The sequence below is a fragment of the Micropterus salmoides genome, unplaced genomic scaffold (genome assembly GCF_014851395.1).
Source record: "Micropterus salmoides isolate LMB-PRFRI ecotype aquatic unplaced genomic scaffold, ASM1485139v1 Ms_hic_scaffold_9, whole genome shotgun sequence".
NCBI lineage: Eukaryota > Metazoa > Chordata > Actinopteri > Centrarchiformes > Centrarchidae > Micropterus > Micropterus salmoides.
In genome coordinates this window covers 34,655,987-34,680,584 of record NW_024044681.1, presented here as the reverse complement: position 1 = coordinate 34,680,584, position 24,598 = coordinate 34,655,987, and the positions used below count along the sequence as shown (strand labels likewise).

Here is a 24,598-nt window from a genome sequence, read left to right as displayed (position 1 = left end):
CCTGTACACAGGATAAGCGGTTGACGATGGATGGATGGATGGTATGTTTACGCTGCTGCTGTATGGTATGCGGTAAACAGCAGGCTAAATGAAAAGCATATTTTCACACCAGATGTCTAAACTGTCAAATCTAACATGCTGAGGAGACACTGCAGAAATATCCCTGGTGGAATCCTCCTGTGTTTCTCAAAAAGAGAAAACAACCCTGACAGACAGGTTATAAACCATATTATGTAAGATCCACCTCAGGGGTTTCAGTGTTCAAATCTTCCATTAATCAAATAAAAAATTTGTCTATGAGGACATATTCCAGTGCAAATGCACCTCAAGTGACCTCAAATATCTTGGAAAATACCCCTCCATTATTAAGAAAATGACATTTGAATCTTCCTATAGAAACTGAATTGAGTGAAATGAATCAGCCCTGTAGTTATGGTCTCCATTAAGAAACAGTGTAATTGCAGGGCATGGTGGAAGGGACGGTAAAAAATGTGTCTAAGCCTGTTTCTTTTGTAGTGATCACCCTACAGGAGGCGACTGTAGTTAAGAGCTACAGACAAGTGGAGATTTTAACAGCTATAAATCATTACCACATTAATTATGAGATATTGTATAATCATAACAAACAAACCCATCGGAAACTGGAAGACTAAACTAAATATTTTACATTGAGTGCAATATAGCAGGAAAACTTTATTCTAGAAAAGGAGATTGCTGGGTGGAAAAAACAGGCAGCTGTTCTTCAAATGAAGATGAGGACTATATTATTTGCGTGGTCAAATATTGTGTGTGTGAGAGTGTGAAATGTATCCACTATAGAAATTCTCACAATGGAACAAAAAAAATGTCAAGGCTGTCAGTTTCTTCAGAAAACAATCCCTGCCAACATGTACATAAAAAAGACGAGCGATACCCTTTTCTGTTTCTGTCATATGAATTTAAGCAGCAATGATCAACCAATCTTTTCAACTTGTCATACAGATAACACTTATGAGATGCAACAGAATTCAACAGTTTATAGTGAATTTAAACACTCTTTCATTGCCTGTGCATGAAACAGACAGGGCAGGCAGGGAAGACAGAAACACAATGGACTTGGCAGAGACGGCCGAGCAGAACAGACAGTGAGGAATTCCCCATCAGCGTCTGAAGTGAGCTAACCTTGCTTTTTTTTTTTCTCCTTTCTGACTCTTCCCTCCTGGTGTGAGTCCAAAAGAAGAAACTTAACTCTTTCACTGACACTCTGGATGACTGCTTCATTTGTTTGTTCAATGTGCACAGTTCCTCATAAAAAAAGCATTACATTCCTATGGACTGAGCCTGTAGAACTTCCTGACGATCAGGTACTCTCTGCAGTCTCCACTATGCATTTCCACACATTAGAAACGCACCACTTATTTCACAGCCCCCCTCAGCTCCATATCTAGGTAGATAAACACAAATTACTTTCTGTCCATTTCACAGGACAGAAAATAGTGTTGTGGTGTAATTTAAGTTGCTCTGCCGTCTGTATTAAATATATGTGGCAGTTTATAAATACCACTGACCACAGGGGAAAGGCGGGCAGCAGCATGCCTGTTCACTGAGAGGAGAGATTCACACAGGCTTCTGGAAAAAGTCGACAAAAACTCAGACAGCACATTCTGAATCAATTTCTCCCTCCTCTTTCTCTATCCCTATTCGTACACACACACACGCATACAGATATGAATAGGCCTGTTTTGAAGTGGGCGTCAAGAAGGCTGGTGCAAGTCATCCTTCATCTCTTGCCTCGGTACGTCTCACCTTCATAGTCCGGCTGACAGCACTCTTCAAGCCACTACTCCCTGCGAAGCATCTCCCCGCCTCCGTATTGACCTTAATCTGTTGAAAGTTTTTGAAAGATTGGCCTATTTGCCAACTTAGGCCTAACAAGATGAAAACAGAAAAACTTAACTCATCCATGTCTCGCCTGTGGATCTTTTCCCATGGTGTTTAATGTTAAATCCTCACCTCCTTACGTGATAGAAGCCAACTGGCATGAGGCCTAATGCAAAAGTAAGAAACCGAGCTTGATTCAAAATATCTATTCCACTAAAGGGCAATCCACACAGAAAGTCGTCTGCCCGTCTCAGGGAAAAGATACATGACGCGCATCACTACAGGACCCCGCATGAGTCATTTTTTTTCCTATAGTGCACAAAGTGAATGGTAATCTGCAGCTGGCAGCTTCAAATCTTCGACTATGTGTATGTTGTGAACTTATTAACTGTATCTAAAATGGTTGATCAAGGCCCTCAGTTGAGCTCTCCAGGTTCACTATAGGTATATCTCTCAGTGCCTTTAGTGACTCATTGAATAAATAAAAACAATGTACTTTTCTTCCTGTATGCTGCTCATGTAGCTGACTTGTCCAGGAAATGTTACTCAGCCTAGTGAAGACAGCTGCTTCTGAGGACAGAGGCGACCGAATGGCAGCCGAAGGCACTGTGGGTTAAATGGATGCGCTGTATTACGTAATTACGGCTTTTTTGAAATCAAATGTTTTTGTTTGTAGAGAAAAGGGTCCATCCATGTGTTACTTGCTTTCTCAGTGACACTGGGTTGAATATTTATATACATTTATATACACAAGCGAATTTGAATTTGAATTTACATATATATAGAGAGATAGATAGATGTAAATATAGATATATATAGTTCATGAATTCCTTCTTAATATAAAAGCACAATATTTTATTATTTACAGGTTACATATTTGGAGACCTAATCACATAGTATAACTGTAGTGCATGCTAAAGTGCTAGCATGGATCCTGCTGTCACTTAACACAGTAATGGTCACATAGGAGAGCCGTTGACCTACTAGCCTACCCCCCCAGAAACTTTCCCTTTAAAGCTAAACAAACAAATCTGACCCGCAATCAGCACTATCACATTGCAGACTCCCATTTACATCACACTGACACTGTAGCAATGCCAAAGCGGTGCCAGCAGGGAGACGGGTACAGACATACCACAGAGGTATCAAGACCTTGACCGGAGAAAAGCAGCCGCAGGGAGGGACAGTCGGAAAGCTTTCTCTCGTCACCCGGCGAAAGCCTTGTCATATAGCAGCAGACATGACACCGTACCGCCTCCAGCTGCCTTATTTACCCACACACTGTTGGCAGCTGTTTATAACTCCCTTTTAGCACAGAAACCTCATCACTCTTTGGAGATGAACCTTTATGAAGTTACACAGGGCGTGGGAGGTGTGTGTTGGTGCGTGACAGCGTGCCATTTTTTACTCTTTTATTCAATATTTTTGAGTCTGTGATAATTAAAGTCTTCTAAACTGCGTTATGAATTCCTCGGAGATGATGTATCACCTCTTGGGCTGCAAACTTTTGTATTTGGAGGAATCTCAACGGGGTTTTGATCATTTTAAGATCCTATTGTTATTTTTATTTAGGAATTGTGTGGATTATATGAATAACTAATGTATCTATGGAGACTCGGTGAGAATAATGTGCCAGTACATTGTCATGCTGCGTCTGCTGTAGGCAAAAGATGTAAAGGAAGTCTTTGCAGTAGAAACCCTTTCAGTCAACACTAAAGGTGTGAAAAGATGTGGAGACTTCTGCAAAACATCTCAATCTTACTCTGTGGTAATCACAGTGTCATATGCCAGTGCAATTTATTGATAATAGCAAGAATCACATTGAATTTAATTGTAAAAACACTGACAACCATCTTTTTAAAAATAATGGGATCAAATTCTGAAAATGACTTCTTTTTATTTGACTGAACAACTCACAGAATATTTTTTTAAAAACTTGATGCTGAAAATAACTCATTATGTCTGCGTTTCACAGGCTTTTGGCACAGGTTAGTGAAAGGTGTCACTGCCAAAAATCTTGCAGGGCCAAAAAACTGAAACATTTGGTGTCAAAGAAGTTGTTCTTGTAATTTAGTGGTGAAAAAATGTCACTGTCTCTGGTGAATGATGGTTTTACAGTATGCCCAAACGTGTATTTTCACAGCTATTTTCCGTACATATAATTTGGGAGGCTGATTTATCCACAAACGTTTGGCATCAGTTTGGTTTATAAATCATTTTGAATCAGGGTGGCTGCAAGTTTAACTTACACATTTAACTTTTTAAGGTCTTTTAAATTAAACTGTGGACAAGCAGACCATAAATTCTAGGTAACTACTGGGTCACATTCCCTCTATTTACATACATGTCACTGCTTATAAATAGTGTGTGAATACTGCACTTTAATTGGTTAGTAAAATTGGAAGTTATTGCATTTTCAAAATTGTCTTTTTAGGCAGTTCAGATTAATTCCAGGCAAGGCATCACAACAGGACTTGGTCCGGATTGGCAGTTCTCAGTCAGTAACAGCCATATTAGGACAGGCCTGCCTTCACCATAGTTTAAGTAGGTCAAAATAATGTTTGACTGAACTTAATTAATTTGTAAAATGCAAGAAAAGAAATGTTTCTCATCTGGAGTTACTGAGAACTTTTGAGGACAACATGTAAAATACCTAAAGTACCTAAAGTACCTACAGTATGTACCTAATGTATAAAAAAAGGAACACTACACACATCAATGGCATTAAATCCTGCTTACTTATGACAGCAAGTGATGCAGATCTATTATATGGATTTCAAAGATTTATGCTGCAGACAGCTGTTCTCGGAATATAAATTACTGTCTGCTCTCTAAAGTAAAATACATTACAAGGTGCGTTACTTTGTATGAAAAATATCCTCAAAACAGACAGGGGACGTCCATGCAAATGCACACACACTATAAACTTAAAGAAGAATATTTCTTAATACACCAGTAAAAACATTTCTTAAGACACTAGAGTGATGGTAAAATATTCAATTTTGTTCTGCATTTCACACTTTCAGGAATGTCTTGAACAATACGGTCTTTGAGAGAGCAAACCTCTTATCGTGGCACATATCCTAACATGCTAATTACCCCACACACAGTTTGAGTTCATTTATTATGCATGAAATAATCTAATATGATGACTGTGATAATTATGCGCACATAGATAAGATAAAAGAGTAGTAACCAATTATGGGCACGGGAGTTGGGAAAAGTAATTATTCTTTGTGGGGGAAAGAAATCTTGGTTCAAAAAAAAAAGGGGTTCAGTCTGATTTTTTCATTCAGTTCACAGTACTGCAATTAACATGTGGAATCATGTCTGCACTCCCTGATAATGTTTAAGGAATATTTTCTTGATTAAGCATACAGTAACACAGATATGTCTTATTGTTGTAAGCATTTAAGGATGTCTGAGCTTTTTACTGAGTGTCAAAATTGTGAAAATAAACCATTAACAACATAAATCCTGCATGGGAACGGTTTCTGAAAGAGCTGCTAAGGTAAACTGCTTTCTGCATAGATTAATTTACAGCAATGTGTCTGTTATGATAATCGTGCACGCTTGCTCCCTGAGACTCTTCACAAACTCCGGAAAGCTGACATGTTTACATTATGACTTGAAAGGCAACATGACACGATGCCTCAGGTCTCGTCAGCAGCAGCAAATCAGAAAGGACACTAAAATGAAGGAGTGGTGCTTAAAGTCGAGCTCTTGCAAATCAGACGCGTGTTGTGGAGTCTTTAAATATTACCACTTCTAAAATCAGAGTTGGCGTGCGGTTTGCCCGCACCACTGTGCAAACATACTTAACACAGCACTGCTTTCTTTGACAAATTACGTGGCTGCGACCGCAAATCAGAGGAAACCCAGACTCTACAGTAATTTTATTTTTCTGCGACTGTTTTGGGTTGAATTGTGTTATAAATCAGACTTTTATGTGATGGAATGTGGCAGCCTGGAAGCAGAGTTAAAGAAGTCTTAATATGTCGGCACACATTTTGCTCATAGTGAAGTTTCACGGCTGCTCTTGGTTACTTTGGCTAAAATGCAAACTTGATGACTGAGTCAAGAAAGAAAATGTAAAACATATTTAATAAATAGTGAAGAATAACAACACACAAGTACTAATGCACAATTTGGACACTATAAACAGACTATCTAAAAGGATTATCTTACTGACCTCTAACTAAAACCACATTTATCTGACTCAGAAACACACACGTCATCTTCACACTCCTCCGGAAACCTCTGTCACCCATTACCCAGCCCAAGTCTCCCTCGGACTGCTGTAGTTGACTCATGATTACTTGCAGAGTTTAAGCTTCAGGCCAAACATGATACTCAGAGATGAGTCAACAAAGCTCAGAGTTGTCCAAAAGGCAGCTCTCACAAACAATATCAAATTACTTTTAACAGGATTGCCAGATTTTCAAATTCACACTAAACCTCAGCACGACAGGGAACAAGCTCTTTATGAGAGCGTCGATCCTGCGGCCGTTCAAGAGCAGGAAATAAAAGATAAGAACGTGGACAAAGACACTAAATTAAGCATCAGCTCTCCGTGTGCTCTGTAGTTTTGAGGTTAATGTCAGCGGCACTCATGTCTCCTTACACTCTCAACAAAGTCATAATGTTCTGACTGTAATGAAGTGAGGAGAGGAGAAAGCAAGGACGATGAATACGGCCAAGATGTTTCATACGGACAGTTCATGTTCAGAATAACCAGTCTACTGTATGATTCTGTAGAAATGACTGCAGAGTCATGGTATGGCTGCATTCAAGAATGTTAACTCACGAGATTACCTCAGAGCCTCTCACATCAGTGGGGAAAAAAAACTTTCTTTAACCAACGCTAATTCATTTTACGTGTAAAATTATTTTAAGGTTTTCACATCCACAATGCACAGCATGGCCTGACAAGAACAATATGAAAGACATAAAAGTTTTAAGGCCATTCTAACTTGAGTATTTCTTGACAGTTAGAAAGCAGCACAGATGAACTGACTAAATTTCATTGCATACCACTGAAGCAATAAAGTAAATGTCACTGAAATGCAATGGGTATATCTGGTGTAATGGTGTATCTATAAAACTAGTTCTGCACTTGCAATTTGCTTATGGGGTGTCACCGTAGGTGTCATTTACACTGGGGACGCTGGGGACATGTCCCCACCACTTTTTTGAAAGCATTTGCTAAAAGTTATATGAAAATTAGCTGGCAACAAGAAATGTTAAATAACAAATAAAAATTCTACGAGAAAGGTTTACTTGCACAAGAGGAAAACATGAAATGCAATGTAAATATAGAAGAAACAGATCTGCCTTGTTCAAAAAAGGAAACTTGGGCTAAAAAAGCCTACTGCATTATATTCAGTAATATTTTTATATTCCGATTTGTCACCGGCCACATGAATTTTGTTTCCCTTCATATAAATAAAGACATTTCCACCATAAATTGGTGCAGAAAATGTCTCTAGAATGCAGGAAATTAAGAGTTTAATGCACAAAATCTTCCCCCGATCGAATGGCCTATTTCATCAATGAATACTTCTTCTAAAAGGCATTGGAGTATCTTGTTGTCTTGTTCTCGTGACTCCCATATTGTGCATTCTCACGTCTCGTGGACTAAGTGTTTTGTCACAGCCCTAATATGAGCCCTTATATGTCCCCACCACTTTTCAACACAAAGTGACGCCATTGGGTGTCACAGATACTATATTTCTAAATGCTTTATGTGTGATAGATCATAACTGAATTAAAAATGTAAAACTAGCACAAAAGCAGTATGTTTAATATGTGATAATCACATTGGAATTCTATATAGACTAATGGCATGATTTAGAGTGTATTGCGTGTCTAACTTTTTCTGTTCGTGTCTGCCAGAGTTATGTTCGGGGAAGTACATGTCCTACATGTCTCATGTTTTCAGGACCTGTTGACTTTTTCAATACGTAACCAAGACCATTACTAATTACCTAGCCTATCTAAGTGCTTTTGTTGCCCAAACATAACTATATCATCAGCTAGCATCATTAATTATGGTTTCATTGCTATAAGAGGATACTGTATTGCAAGGGGTATATTGTAGAAAAACAAATTAAACACGTCAACTTTTTGCAGATGCGTTCAATGACAATGCATTTTTATTAAATTTGCGGTATTTGCGGTTGAAAGTTAGTTGTACACTGTACTTTCTGTGTCTAGTCACTATACATACAGGTATGTTGTTATTTTGTGATATACCATATTTGAATGTATCATGAGCAGCACTTCAAGTTAAAAGCTACTGGCTGAACAGTTCAAATCTAGAGTAACATGGGACTTTACAGTGTCAGAGGCATTTAGATCCTTGGGGTACTGGTATGAACTCTGGCACCCAGGATGCTGAAAGCCGTAATGAAATATAATAAAACACTGTAGGCCTTCTTTAATATTTTAAGAGCAGAAAGTCTTATGAAACACCATAAAAGATGTAGCCTTCCTTTGGAAAATGAAATGCACTTCGACTGAAGACTGTGCTGTCATAAAATCATGGCACTTTTATAGTAGGGGACAGAACTACATAAAAAGTAATTTGCAGCTAATAAGAGGGATCACTAAAACGCATTAGGGCAATTTATTCTGTCCTTGCCACTGTACAGTGCTTTTACTAAAGTCCCATGATAAGCAGCGGTTTCACTGAAGAGCCTGTACACTAACAAGTGTTCCATCAGGCATCTGCAAAGACCTCTTGGAGATTAACAGCAAGGTACACAAATGGATTTGAAGAGAAAGCTGCTATTGTTAAAGTCTAATGTCAAAATAAAGGAGCAGCTATAGACCGAGTGAAAATATTGTCCTTCAGATCAATGGCATCCTGCAGCGCAATAGGCTGAAACATTCAGATTAGATGTGAGTGGCGGAAAGAGCAACACACTTGAATAATATCTTTGGAGAGGATTCTGAAAAATGGAACAGTGCTCCAGTGAATGGCCTTTTGGAGGTCACAACTTTAGTGCCGTTGCATTTCTATTCAAAGTGCAGCAGACTTCAATGGGCTACTCTTCCAATAATCAAAGAAGGGTGATTTCAAAAGGCCATCCACCACCATTTCAAAGAGGCAAATTTTTCATCTCTATTGCACACTTTTCAAATGTTGCATTATGTCTTGGCAGCCTCTTCTTGCAGCATCTCATCTGTGTATTAAGGCAGCTGTAAATGTACCCAAGAGTGAAAAAAACTCTAGGAGGTGGTCAGAGAGGCAAAAGCCCTTCAACAAAGTTAGCTTCCTATTCACAAAAATAGCTTCTGTGGATGTGTCCTTGGTTGCAAGAGTTTGTCTGTTTGCCTTTAACCTTTTTTTTGTATCAAATGTACTGACTAACAGAGAAGGAACAACAGCTTTCCTGCTGGCAACAGCACTGCAGTGCTGGAAAACAGCTGGAGCTGTACCTGCAGTACAGAACCATTGGAATTTAAGTAAAAGAAAAACACACTAATAGCAGCAATCTTGCTAAAGGTGTCAAGCTGCAAACACACATTTGCATTTGGCAAGAGGAAGCCACTGCCACTTTTACTGTCTTTATTGCGTGAACATATTAATGCATGGTGCTAAGTCGGTGCTATTACCATTGAAACACAGCATTGACATTTCGCTCATAACTAAGTTTTAAAGAGTATTGCACTGGGGGAGCTTTTCAATAGTAGTGACACCATTTGGCCCATGCATTTATTCATTTTCGAGGGAAGCACAAATATGCAGCCACACAGTGCTTGGTGGGATTTTCTCTGCTATGATCTGCTGTTGAATTCAAATCAAATATTTTGAACCTCACCCAGCTCAGCTGTTACCAGGACTCTCAAATATAATAAATTCAGGATTTACTGGCAGGCTTCATATTTCTCTGTGTGAAGCCCTACTCATTTATTAGGATTATCTACATTCCACCAGAGATAAGAACCACAGGCACAATGAGGTTCACAGTCTTGTTAAGGTCTTTAAATGCAGAATATATAATAAGCTGCTGCTAATTTGATTTTGTGCTTGATCCTTGAATAATAACCACGAATGTCTAAAAATAATATGTTTTAATTGTTTTTACTGCAAAATAATGACATCAATAGCAATGTATACGAACACTAAGAATGCTGAAGGCATTACAGTAGAAATAACCTACTTCTTATACATCTTTGAAATTTCACCTACAGTAAACACTCCATCTATGTGTGCATCCTGCTGGTAAAGAACCTAAGCCTTATTGGAGTCGTCCATTCTATGCCATGACTTGGACTTAGCTTATGGAATGTGTCCCTGCTGAGTTTTCATTTCCTCTGTCTGAAAAAAAGGAATGCAATCAGAGTACTGATGCTAAAATCATTATCTAATGACTAAAGCTTTTGTATGACTTCTTCCATGCTGTGAGGTTCATTGTTCAAACACATACATCACATATTATTGTGTGGAGAAAGTTGCTTTCAGGATTGTCTGCAGGGCCAGTTGAGTCAAATGTGCTAAGCCTATTCTGTTTTTCAGCAGACGTTTTGATGACATCCTGAGAGCAATGCCACGTTGAGATAACGGGCTGCTGTAATCACACAAAGCAACACAAGACTAAGTACGAGCAGTTTGAAAATAATATCTGCTCATTGAGAAGGCACTGAACAGACTTACACGTCTATACATATCAATAACATCACCTGCATACATTTTATGTTCAAACAGCGTGTTATTAGGGATCTCTGTGATACCAAAGCTAGAGCTGTGGTATTTCATTTCAGAGTGAAACCACGTTGCATTTAGATATTTATTAGCTAGATAGTTACTAATAATCTGAAATGAATTGATGAAAACTAAATTGCATGGCAGATTTTTTTCAAGGTGGGAGGGCTTAAAGTTTTTGTTAGATTAGAATGAAACTGAGGAAATGCATTTTCAAATGTTCTTCTGATGTGTCAGCAATATGCTACTGTAGAACACAAAAACATCACTGCCGACTGCAGTTTTCAAACTTATTAACCACACCACATTCTGTGCTGGATGTGTTTTCATGACATCTTTATGCCCTTCCAGAAACAAAGCATTGTGATGTTGACAGTACGGAGGATCATTAAATTTGCCTGCTGCTCTTCTTGGAGCATAAATCAAGCCAATCCATTTCTCCGACCTTGCTCCCTGGTGGCTTAGTTAGAGTCATGCCAATGCAGCACTGGCTGTGGAATGAGCAAAGCTAAGCATGCGAGGGCTGTCCTCGAGCTGAGCTGTCTGACGGTATAGACAGGCCTTCCTCCTCTTGAGAGCAATACGGATCAAGTGGGCTTAGTGGGCATGACCTGTGAGGGCCCAGACAGGGCCACAACTTGCAACACAACACAATTGTCTTAAGGATCGCTGTCCTATTGAACATGAGAAAACTAGCAAACATCACATTGCTCACAGGCCCGAAACAGGACCTAGATGCACTCCGCTGAGGATACCCAGCAGACTAACGCTTTATGAATAATTCTGAACATCCTCTCTCTTTTTCCCGCCTGATTTAAGAAAGTGAGGCCCTCAAAAACAAATTAGATATCGCACAATCTGATTGCTAAGAAAAGGAATCCTGCAAAGTAAGGCCTATTAGTCTTACAAGACTGTCAAAAAAAAACCTCCAAAATTATGTATCGGTTTCTTTGGCACCATGCAGGGTGGAATTAGATGCAAAGGCGAAGGAAATGACAAGACATTTGCTCGTGGTTTAATTTTCTCAATTGCTTTATGGCCATACATAAATGCTTAAATTAGTTTGTAACATATGCTCTCCTCGCTCTGTTTACTTCCTTCATTTAGTGTGACTGAATCACTTTATTAGTGATTATCCCCCCAAAAGCTGCAGGAATGCACAGCATCACACCTCATCATGTAATTTACCCATATAGTAGGAATGGGAATATGCAAATAGTGTCGGAGTATTTTGCTGCACCAAATATGCCCCTGGGCTGCTTGTCCAATGACACAAATCATCAATTAAGATCTCAGCAGGGTTTGGGGATAAACTAAATTGGCATTTTCCCTATCTGACAAAACGTAGAGCCATGTGGGGTGCATCACAACAAAGAACAACCATCACTGAGGGTGATTGGTAGTGATGGGTTTCGACTCATGTGCTTTAGTGTGTGTGTGTATTCCCAGCTGAATCAGCCACTTTGAGACACTGACAAAGGTACACAAGCATTTGAATCGTGTCAAAGGTAACAGTCCTTCTTTTGGTCTTTCAGCAGTGACTCACAGCAACAGCAGTGTCTTTCAAAGCATTTACTTTCACAGGGGGTGAGACGTTGGCTCCTCATGGGGTTTTATGCTCGGCACTCTGCACCTGCCGAATGTGTTTGACGGAAGGAGCAAAAGTGGTCTAAATCGCCATTGTGATGTCTCAGGGAAGCAGATGATTAGTAAACAAATGGTTCAGGCATGTTTAATTAAGCTAATGTTTCCCCCAATGCTCAGACTGCAGTCTACGCTGTGAGGGGCCTTTACTTTGCAATATACAGTTGTCAGATGACAACAAAGAAACTATTAACAGTTAAGTAACACTGGAGTTCCATTTCCTGAACATTACATTTGGCAAAGTGTGATTTTTTTATTTTCAAATTTAAATGTGTTTGCCAAAGCTGTGTATGTACTGTTCCATCTGTCTGAGTTTTCAATCAAAGCGACTGCGACTGTACAGACTTGGCTTGACTCACAAAAGTACCAAAACACAGCAAACCGACTTGCGAATCGGTGCCTTTTTAACTGCACGATCATTAAAATCAAATACAAGCGATCAAGACAAGCTTTCTGAGAGACACAGGCTCCGTCAAATCACACTGACGGCATTCCACGCCAGTCACACATCTCCTATGACTGAAATAGGCATTCAAGCAATTGTGGAATAAACTAGTCATCTGAAATAGAAAGTGGTGAGTGGCACACAAAGGGGGCCAGTGTTCCGTCCTTAGAGGTTTTGCAGGGCAGGGAAGGCTGAGGGTAAACATTAGACCTCACTGAGATGCAGATAGTTTGAGCGTTAGAAACACTTCAGTCAAAGATAAATTTACCAAAGAGTATGAGACTTCCTGTTTGACCGTTAAAAATACAGACACATGAGGAAAATAACTGTGTTTTGCTTTACATTTTTCTGGAATAAATGCAAGACATTGCTTTGTATAAAAACAAAAAAAACTTTAAAAACCTGCTGTTTAGAAACTACAAACAAGAAAATGAAGACAGACCCCTGTCACAATATACATGTTAAAGGAATAATTTCACAGCAAAACCTGAGGAATTTAAATTTTCAATAAAAAAAGGTATATTTCTAACTACAAGTCGGTTTGACATTAGTATGCTGTGGTTACATGTTTATTTTGTCACAAACAAAACAGCACACACACGGAGTACACACACAGGCACGCACAGACACACAACTGTCTATAATAAAATTTATTATGATAAAAAAAAAATGCTGAATTAACTTGGATCAAATCTGAGTGTAAGTTATTTTACACAGAATTTTTTTTTCCCCCACAAACACGCCAACTTTGCCAGTCAAAACAAAGGCCTTTTAACAAGAATAAAACACACCCCGTAACTTCAACATTTGGGGGGGGGGGGGGGGGGGATATTATTTAGCACGGAAGATTCACACCATCAGATATTTACTGTCAGTTTACCAACAGGCCTAATCAGAACGCGATGTGGCAATAACAAAGCCGTGTAAATAAAATGCCCGCTTCCTGCAGCTATGCGCTCAGTCTGTCCGATCCAGTCTCTATACTATCTTTATTATTCTCTAAATTCCAACCTTTTGCACAAAAGCATCCGCCGCAAAATACAATTCATCCTACACACTGGCAAACATTACCGAGACATTTTTTAAATCCAAACGCCGCATCAAGCAAAGGAAAAAAAAAATAAAAAATCCACTGGTCTTTCAGTCCAGCACAAAAATGCATCTCCTCTCCTGTCCCTCTCTCTTTTTTCTCCCCCACCTCCAATCTCCCCCTCCCTCACTCTCTCTCTCCCTCCCTCACTCACTCTCTCCCTCTCTTTCCCTCCCTCTCTTCCTCTCTCTCTCCCTCTCTCTCTCCCTCTGGCCTGGCTGGCTGTCTGACTGTATGAATAATGTCCTGCCTTTTGTAATGAAGGGGGGGTAAAGGGGAAAAAAGGACGCTGAAGTGGTAAAGCCCTGCTCCCATGCACTGACATTGAAAATGAATGACAGCTTACCTGCATGCCAATCTTCATCAGACTGACACTGGGCTGACAGCACAGCCTATACTCCTCCACACAGCCGGTGACGTCAGCCGTGGCAGGCCCCTCCCACCTCCAGCTCCATCTCCGCTCCCCGTTTTCCCAATACCAGGCTGCTGGTGCCTTCCAGTGTCCATGGGAAATACGGCAATCGCGTGTGGGGCTTCACCAGAACGGTAACCAGCAGACACTTCGATCTGGGGGAAAAAAAGAGTTTTATGGGAATACTTCAAAGCAATGACCTGGAGGTGATGATGCACCAAAATTATTATTATTTTTTTTTGTTATTCTCCCTGTAGGCTCCTACTTTGGTTGTTCCTAACGGATTTAAATATAGCCTAGGGGATTTATGGTCAATCAGCAGAACTTTCAATGAACAAGAAATGTCTCCATTGTGGTCTATTTTGAACATATATAAACAAAGACTAATATGACAATACAGTTGAAAAGTGGATTACCATATCATCTTATTTAATCATTCAGTTTGCTTCCTAATTTCCTTCCTGAGGCAACGGCATCTCTGAAGGGAAAAGAGTGTGTGAGAGTGTCTACAACCTTCAGTTAGGCCTACTTTAGTCTTAAGTCTTACTTAAGTTTCAGGTTTTGTCTGGATCCCATTATCTCCTTGTTATTTGGCAACATTCCAATTAGGCCCAGCCTATATGACCATGCGAGCAAATGGCCCCTGAATCATTCTGGTCTAAACTTCTGAATTATGATCACCAGAGAAACAACTGATGTATGAAATTCATGCATGGGCTTTAACTCCATTTCAACATTTGTTTATTTATTTAGTCATCTAATGTGGGATAGCCTATAGGCCTCTGCTCAATATAGTGATTTTCCCACCTATTCAGGTTTACCAGTGACTGAGCCTATAGCTCAAGCAGAAACAAGACTCCAGGCATGAGTAGCCTACCAGTCAGGCCCATAAGAATCAGAAAAATGCTGGTGGGCCTGTTGCTTGCTCTCACCAATAGGCTACTCTCAAAGAGAGTCTATGAGAAAACCAAACTCAACTCACAGTTTGGTAGTGTGTTTTAACTTACTATTTTGCTGTATGGTTCTCTTTTTACTCAGCAGTCTATTGATTGCTGTAAATTATTTTAAATAGGCTGCAGTCCTCCGTCTGCCTTTTTAAGTATCCAAACAATTAACACACGCTGGAGCCATGGATCTTACGAGGGTCACTTAAAAGCAACATGTCTTCTTCTTCCAGTAAGCAGAGGCACCGCCACTTGGAGTGGGACCTGACCGCATGCACGCCTACATGTCTTTGAACAGCGGATCTGGCCAGCCCCCTGTCGGCCCGCATAAACAATTACATGCTTCAAAAAGACAGGTGGGATGACGGGAACCAGAACCACTGCTGCAATTAAGAGCCCCAGTAGTCAGATTAGTATTGAGACCTAAAATATGCTTCTTTTTCGTCTGGATTAATCCCGGCTAAAACACACATTGAAGAACAGAACTTTGCAGAACCCCTTTTGTCCATAGTGACAAGGCTACAGCCTACCACAGCCTGTCGTCCAGTTTAAGAGATTGAAGATCGGATGGGGATTCCTCTAGGCTACCCCCATATTAGGCCTACTTCCTTGGAGTCATCAGTTAATAACGGTGGTTAATACAATATGACGCGCAAACCACCCGTGTGACCAAATCGACCCACGCGCACAGTGAGGTTAAAACTGGGGACGTTGCAGTGAATTACGCATATCCAATAATCCATCCATTAACAACAGTAGTGGTAGGCTACCGATCCAGATTGTGAGCCTGTGTGTATCTTAGCAGACAGTATCTTAGAGAGTGTGTGTGTGTGTGTGTGCCCTTTGTGCGCGGTTTATTTGTAGGCTATATTATTTTATTTATTGAGGGTGGTGATGGCGCAGTGGATAAAACGCCTTGCTAAATGCCTTTGGCGTGAGAGACCCAGCTTCAATCCCCCATTGAGACCCATCCACCATTGTGTCCCTGAGCAAGACACTTAACCCCTCGTTGCTCCAGAGGCGTGCGACCTCTGACATGAATAGCAATTGTAAGTCGCTTTGGATAAAAGCGTCAGATAAATGAATAAATGTAAATGTAATTTTACTTGGTTGGTCATTCATTTTGAGATAGCCTATAACTGGTCGACCAGCCCTAGGTTTTATACTGATAAATAAAATAGGACAGAAAAGAATAGGACCCGCTCCTTGAGATAATCGAGTTTTACCCTCAAGACTATAAGAAATGTATCATGCTGTTTTAAGTAAAGCTACAGAACGTGAAAGAACCTATTGGTGTCGTGTGTATGGTAAAAGAAAAAGAGTCAGACAAGCTAACTTCAGAGCCCTTTAAGAGAGCCTGCCAGTTACGTTGTCGGTGTTTTCAGTAACGACGCATATGATTGGCCCGTGTTGTGTTCGTTTATCAAATCAAACTCCACTGTGCTGTTACCAGGAAGCGGGAGACGCCGACCGCTTAAGCTATCCCTTGAAGTCATTACTGCTTTAGAATTGACTGCAAAGATTAATTTTTTACGGGAGAAAAGTACGTGTCGAACATCACAAGTTACATTTTTCACTAGTTTAGCATGCAGCTGTCGTTCTCAGAATAGCAGAGAGCTAACTTAGCAGTCACAGCTAACTTACCCTCACGACGCCGGACGGTAACTCTAACTACAGCACTGCTTAAACAATAATGTCACGAACGTCGGTGGTAAAATCCTCCTTCTCCCACTTCACGGGTTAACTGACCTACTACCGTGTAACGTTGCTTAACAACAATGGCCAGTAACGTTGCCGTGCTGGAAGTCGGTACGGGCGTTTTCGTCATTGTTGTGGTTTGGATTGCAGCTCTTGTGTTTGGGATGCTGCTGCTGAGAGCATCTGGATCAGCAAAGTGAGTGTGAACAGAGACAGTGACATCTAGGCCCCGGTTAGAAAAGATTTGCACATTAGCTGATGAAGAATAGCCCAGCTATATATCACATCAGTTTCAGCCAATCCCATACTCCTTTGGAATTTCCGCCACTTTATTGTGGGTTTGTTTGTCTGCCAAATCACACACATCCTGGAACATAAATATCTTCTATAGTTTAATTAGTAAGTTTTGTTTCGCAAAGTCGGCATATGTTTGACTTATCAGGGAGCTCTTTATCCCAGTTTATCTGCGGTGTGCAGAGGAGGAACACATGTAACGCTGGAAATATCAGGAACAATTAGAAGAAAGATTTAGGTGTCAGGCCAGATTCACACCTCAAGGTGTTTTAGTAGGTAATAATCAATAGCTGACGGAAAAATGTGTTAAACTGACATTTTTTTCTTTGGCCTGGTTTTCACACAGAAAGGTTACAACTCTCCTGTTTTTTGCCACCTAAATATTTTGGTGTCTGCTCCGAGAGATCAGCAGAAATAACTTCCTGACTTACACGTTGTGGAACAATTCATTATACCCACAGGCTGCTACACTAATTGAATACTGGGACCGTGCACCTTCCAGTCACTGCTGATTGAAACTTGTTCAGAATTACATCAGACCTTACTGATGTTGGTAAACCACAACACTGTGCACTTGTTTAAGGGACAATTACAGTAAAGTTTAAATGGCGTGAAACATGGTTCTATTTACTTAAATGGAAAGAAAAACACAATAAAGAATGCCATTGTTTTTGATTGGTATTTTATAATGACATTATCCTCAGATAACACTGCGTTTACAGCAAGTCTTAGGAAATCAGCAGTGGGAGTCCTCATGTTATCCTCATTCTTTTAACTGTGTGTCTCTGTGTTTTGTGTCTTGCCAGGTTAGGAGTTATCCCTGTTTTCCTACTGGCTCTCACCATCACTTCGGCGCTGGTGTTTTTCCCTCGCAGCCCAGAGACAACTCCCCCTTTCAAAGAGATAGAGGTGATCTCTATGCATTCATCTCACACACCTTTACACGTTCTTAAAAGCTCAGATACTCACGCCCTGTGTCAGTTTAAATACATCAGTCAGATATTGACAGCTAAATAAACTTATATTCATAGCTCATGTCCTAGAGTATGAATGTGTATGTTGTACTATGTTAAAATGCAAATACAACAGAGAAATCTTTTAGAAATGTGAACAGTTTGATTTGAGAAATGTTAACATTCTGAATTGACGTGACACTAGCCCAGTCCAACTAATTGTCCCGAGTCAGTATTATATCAGACCATTATTGCAGTAAAAAACACAGACTTGAGTTATTATGTGTCTGTTATTGTGGCTTATGCATGATGACGGCATGCTGTACTTGAGTTAGAAATGAAAGCAGGCCTGGGATGTTTTCAGTTTTGCAGTGCGGCCATTTGGCTTTCATTACCACCAAATGTTTTGGGTTCTGAGACCACTGAGTGAAAATGAGGATTCAGAGCTCACAAACAAACAGCTTACTTTAGCTAAATGGTCATTTCGTGCTCACTTCTATGCTCCCAAAAGTTACGTTTAATCACATATAGCATCAGTTTTCTTCATGCATTATGAACAATTTAGGATCAGTAAAGGAAATGAGACTACTTTTATTTCATCAATCACAACAGTATGTTTTGTAACATCTCAAAGGGTAATTCTTATTTTGCGTGTGTGTGTGTGTGTGCTTGTATGGGCCAAGAGCCAAAAGAAACAGCTCAGATTATGTGTGGTTGTAACTAAGAGCAGAATTATTGCCTTTATTTTTGCTGATTAAGGATACAGCCTGTCTTTAGGTTCGATGAAGGTGAATATAAACAACCTAAGCCAAATAAAACCTTAACTCTGATATAAGCCAGTATCTCCAGTATTGTATACCGGTAAATAGCATGCGTCACTGTGTGTGCACACTTCTGTGTGTGTGTTTGTCGTAAAGACCTGGTCTGCTTTATCTTAGTCCAACAGCAACACAGAACAAACACTCCCCCATGTTGCCTCCGGGTCGTGCCAATAAGCCGGCCAGATCTGCCAAGCAAGCTGCCACCCCATAGAAATAGCAGAGCAGAGCCCCGTCCTGGCTAGCGCACATTTTATAGCCTTTGTGCAAAGGCAGATACTAGACCAGCAACAGAGGGAGGCAGCAAATTACGACTTCCTGGATTTATGTACAAGGCTTACAAGTCAAATCAACTCATGGCTACTTCAGAAATGTATTTCAATGTGTAAAATAGGTCGCAAACAAAATCAGGTGTAATAACACAAGGCCAAAGCAAAGCAAAAAGTCATCATTACCCATTATTTTGCTTTTAACCATTACTAATTATCATTTGGCCTGTTATTTCTTTAAATTGGGAGGCTATATAATAAAAGATTTAATTTAAAGAAGAGTTACATGATTGTAGAATGGAACAATTTTACTGCAGTTTATTTTATTTATTTATTCCATGGATAGAATATATTCAGCTTTGCCTTATTTAGAGGTTTAACTTCTCAAATCTGGAAAACAGAGAATGTGAAGGTTTCTCTGTAACTCATTTTTGATATTTTAAACAGAAATAAATCAATGCAAAATAGTCAGTTTTCATACAGTACTAGAAAAACTGAAATCCTCATCTAAATGATGCATGTGATGGTGAAAAACTCCTTCACTCAGTTTTGTGTTCGTATCTTTCTTTGGTTAGACTCATTTTCAATGAACACAAAAAAAAAACTGAAATCTTACTTGCAAGCAGAGACATAATTTATATGACTGAGTGTTTATGTGTGCAGACTGTGTAGATGTCTAACCTTTTGCTGTTAAACAAAAGTAAAATATCATAGTGCCAATTAGGCCAGTCCCAGACTAGTGGTGGGGGTGGTTTATAAAAGACCCCCCCTTTCCACACACACACACATTCACTCGCCTGTCTGCTCCCACCCGTGCGCTCAGTGGCACATTAATAAAACATGGCCCACACTTTGGATTCCTGCTTGCTGTGTAATTGGCAAATTAAAAAGTGAGATGTGTTAAATGCATCCATAAGAGATGGTATACATCATCCCCAACTCTCCAAGACACCAGCGGGTTTATACACACACACACACACACACACACACACCTACTCTCATTCCACAACAGTCTCTGTGAAATCTCTCTTCAGTCAGCAGTAGGGCTGATGCTGGTATTATTTGGCTTAAGGGCGTTTTCTCAGTTTGTATTCGCGTATTCATGGGTGGCTCATGATCTAAATATTAACACAGATCCAGAAGTGAAGCGTTGATTAAATCAATCAATGGCAACTTTATGAACTTCTCCAAACTTAAGCAACACGACCAATCTAGAGGATCTGTTTTTCCCTGCTCCTTGTTTGCTTTAGATCTGTTAATCGACATATTACTCAGGTGAGCTGCAGTGTTGTGTGGCACAACAAACATGCAGTGTTTTCAAATACCCTGCTGCACAAGTTATTCCCTCATCATACAGGTCTCATTTCTATACGAATCAATAACCACTGCTTGGCTATATGTCCAGCCTGTTTTTCTGTCTCTGGGAAGTGGCTGGGATTATTTTTCTGTGTGTAAGATAACAAGAGGTCGAAACTACACATTACTGTGCTGTATTATAATCTATTGCCCTCCAAAACCCAAGAGTAGTTTTTTTCCTATTGTTCTTAGTTATGACCACATTTTATTGGTTGGTGATTTTGAAGGATAACTTCAGTATTTTTCAGCCTGGATCTTATTTTTCTTATGTTTTTGTGTCTGTGTGACTAATGGAGACAAAATTTTTTGAAATTGGTCCAGTGTTGAGCGAACTGGAAACAGGGAATAATCCTTGTGGGTAATTGCCCCTTTTCAAAGTACGTCCATTAAAGGGCTTGTTTTTGCCACTGACAGGCTGAGATTGTTATTACAAGTGTCTGACAACATTTCTAAAGAGCAAGATCCTTATTGTTTCACCGCTATACTGTGTTTAATAAGGTTAAAAACACCAAAGTCACACAATAACACAAACTAACCCATCGAGGCAGCAGTAGACCAGAGTGGTAAAATCACTATTGTTGTCAAGGGAGTCTGGTGGCTTTGACAGGAGTGATGTAGTGATTGTTTCTGGTAACGGAAGTGATCTTACTCTTTAAAAAAGGCATATCTCTGTAGGCATCCTTTCATAATGTTGTCTGACAATCTGAGCCTGTCAGTGGTTAAAACAGTGGACGTACTTCCACGGGACGCAATTGCCCCTTCACTAAGCCACGCCCTGAGTACGCAGCTGGCCAATCACAGCGCTGTATTTTTCCAAGATCTGGTCAAACGCTGTTCCTGGGGCACTTGTAATAGTTACAGTCGCAACCCAGAGAGGTTGAAAGGAGAAGTACGATTTATTCTCTTTCCAAAACCTGAAACAAATCCAGAAAAATGTGGGTTGTTCCTAATGTAATGTTAGTTAGCTAACGCTAGAGAACTTATTGCTGAAGGTCATGTTATATTGCCCTACTGTTCTGCTTTTTAATGATTGTAATAATGAATAGAGGCCTACCCAGCTGTACAGAAACAGTGTTGATCTTTAATATCGTTGTACCTCTTTCTCAATAGTCAGGTAATATGGCGGTTCACTTTTACTCAGTGATCAGTAGGCTTTAGCTTCTGTCATTATTTTTTTCACGTCAGTCTGACAGCCTGAATGCAACCTTCAAATGCACAATGCAACAGCAAAGCTGTGTGTTTCTTTCTGAGATCGCTTTTTCCAAAAATTAGACAGTATTTCTCCGGGGAGTGCAGTAATAGACAGCGGCAGCGCCGTGATAAATGTCCGACAGGTCTGACAGTTTGTCGGACTTAGCAACAGTAACTAAGGGGGGCGTGGCAGCACGCTCACTCAATACTGAACCACTTTCAAATGTTGTCCCCATTAGTCACACAGACACAAAACATGGGGAAAATACAGAGGTTACCCTTTGATATTCATGTAGACCATTCTGATAAACTAGATGTGAATCTAAAACAGCTTGTATGATGTCCTGCACATGGGTTTGGACATTCTTCTTGAGGGATTTTATTTCAGATCAATAATTGGTTTTATTTGATTTAAACTGCATTTCTGCTATTCCCAGTGGACACACATGTTTGAAATAGCAGTTTGGCTTCAGATTTTGCTGCTGCTACCTCATGGTTGTATTATCTTAGCTGAATTCACCGTTAAATAGTGTAAAAGCATAACTCATGAGTTCTCTTTAATGCCATCAACAGTGTTGTAAACTCTGCCCCTGTTACTGTTTGTGCCTCCTCTGTAGAGGACGGTGAGAAGTTCTTAAAGTATTTTGTTGAAAAGATATTAAAGCATCAATCACTCCTGCTGGCTTACTTCTACCTTCACTTGAGTCCTTGCCCTCACCACACTGGTAAATTACTTTACCCCTATTACCATTAGGGATTTGGTCGGCAGTGTGTCCAGTACTAATCTCAAAGAAGATTTTGGAGCCACCGCCCCTTGGCTTCTTAGCATTGTGAACAAGTCTCTTGTATCTGGCGAGGTCCCGGACTATTTTAAACAGACCTCTATCCAGACTCTCCTTTAGAAACCTGGTTTGGATCCAACTCACCCCCATAACTACCGTCCCATATCCAAATGATCTTTTAGTTTAAAAAATAGTTGACAAATTCCAGTCTGTCTTTAGAAAGAACCACAGTATGGAGACAGCCATACTCATGAAACACATGACAACCTAGTGAGGGCGGGCTCTGGTAATCTCATTGTTCTCATTGTTCTGGACCTGAGTGCAGCCTTTGACAGAGTTGATCATACAGTTCTACTCAACAGACTCAGGAACTGGGTTGGCCTCAGTGAAACTGCTCTTACCTGGTTTTTAACTTAATTCTCAAACAGTATTTAAAGTCAGTTGTCTGTTCACAACTTCTTCTTCTTCCACTGCTCTCATGCAAAGTGGGCCCCTGCAGGGCTCAGTCCTTGGCCCTATTTGGTTCAGTTTGTATCTATTACCCCTTAGTCACGTTATTTGCTATTTCACCCCTGTGCCCTACCAGTGTTACACCGACAACTCCCAGTTGTAGCCCTGAAATTCTGACAATCTGGATTCTCTGCACAGCTTTTTTGCTGCCATCAAGGACTCGATGGCTTCCAACGTCCTGCAACTGAACACAGATAAGACTGTAATAGTGGTTATTGGTCCTTCTCTGAAGTTCTAAAATTATAATTTTGTAACAACAGGGACGACGAGAAATGCGGGTAATTTATGTTTAGCTGATCAGTTAAATAAGGTCAGTATCAGCACAGATGCAGAGCTATAGTACATTGAATCTTTATATCACTGCTTATTGTATATGTTAATTTCCCACAATTGTAAACCAGTAGTAAATAGTAAACTATGATATGAAATGTAAAATAAGTGTGAGTGCTTGCTAAAGTGATCAGTAGGGAGTTTATTACTTCATTTTTCTGCCATCTTTCTACCTTTAAGGACCCAAAATGTGCCATCCATAGCATGTTTGAGTTGGCTTTGTTGTCACTTTCACAGCAAATGAAACAGTCGAAACAGCAGGTCGTCCAAATGCAGCACAGAGTTAGGCAACCTATCATTCAGGATTATCTCAAATTAAATCTGACTGTGCACCCTTGTGGCCAAATATGCACTCTTCTCCCAAAGCCCAAAATAATATTGTATTATAAGTTTAATTAAAACATTCAAGACAACACATTATTGTAGATTTTCTTTGGCTGTACGTGTGTGCGTGCGTGCGTGCGTGCGTGCGTGCGTGCGTGCGTGCGTGTGCGTGTGTGTGTGTGTGCGTGTGTGTGTGTGCGTGTGCGTGTGTGTCTGTCTGTCTTTATGTAGAATGCCTGTTCAGGGCCTCACATTATGCCACACTGTCACTCTGCTTCCACACAAAGCCTAAGTGAAAGCCCTCTCCTGACATCTGGTGGCTAATAGAGGAAATACTGAATTTATGAACAGCCATGCCTCCCACATGCATTACATTCGATACCATCACTGTCAAGTTACTGTCTAGTGTGTAATTATTAACAACACAGATTCACTCTTTCTCTCTACAGATAGTGGACACTTTGTTCATCGGCCGCTACGTCCTGCTGGCAGTGGTGAGCGCAGTCTTTCTGGTGGCGTTCTTTATGCTCCTCCCCTTTCATTTTCTGGAGCCAGTCTATGCCAAGGCCTTAAGAACACACTAGAGCTGCCAAGGTCAGAGCTGGCACCGGCATCATATCGCTGATGCACACAGCTTAAGACAAGCAGAGATGACGAGAGGCCCCACCCCTTCACGTGGAATCAGAATACAGAATGCATCCCAAACAGAAACAGCAGGAGAGCCCGTGTTTTCTTTATGGCCAACTGTTTGCAGGTTGTTGACTGTTCATGTATAACTAACTGGAATGAGATATCCATCAGTACCCAGGTTGTTTTATTTATAATTTGTATCATTTAATACATGAGATGAATTTCCTTCACAACAGATGGTTTCTTATTTGATATGTGTAAAGCACTACAGCAATTCCTAGTCAACCAGCACTGAAACACCCCCTCTATCTTTAATAAAGAAATCTTACATTGCCAAA

The 24,598-nt window shown here is 40.2% G+C and overlaps 2 protein-coding genes across 2 annotated transcripts in view; one reads left to right on the top strand and one right to left on the bottom strand.

Moving 5' to 3' along the window:
• The window catches only part of pknox2 (pbx/knotted 1 homeobox 2), a 90,815-nt gene extending 76,523 nt beyond the window's left edge, over positions 1-14,292 (bottom strand). Inside the window, exon 1 of the mRNA XM_038709165.1 lies at positions 14,096-14,292. The gene's annotated coding sequence lies outside the window, so the exon portion shown is untranslated. The remainder of the gene's footprint in view (positions 1-14,095) is intronic.
• Positions 14,293-16,556: 2,264 nt separating this feature from the next.
• On the top strand, positions 16,557-24,598 carry tmem218 (transmembrane protein 218). The gene is made up of 3 exons (XM_038709666.1): positions 16,557-16,999; positions 17,904-18,006; positions 24,080-24,598. Exons 1-3 carry the CDS (start codon positions 16,884-16,886, stop codon positions 24,212-24,214), a joined length of 354 nt encoding a protein of 117 aa, XP_038565594.1. The 5' UTR covers positions 16,557-16,883; the 3' UTR covers positions 24,215-24,598.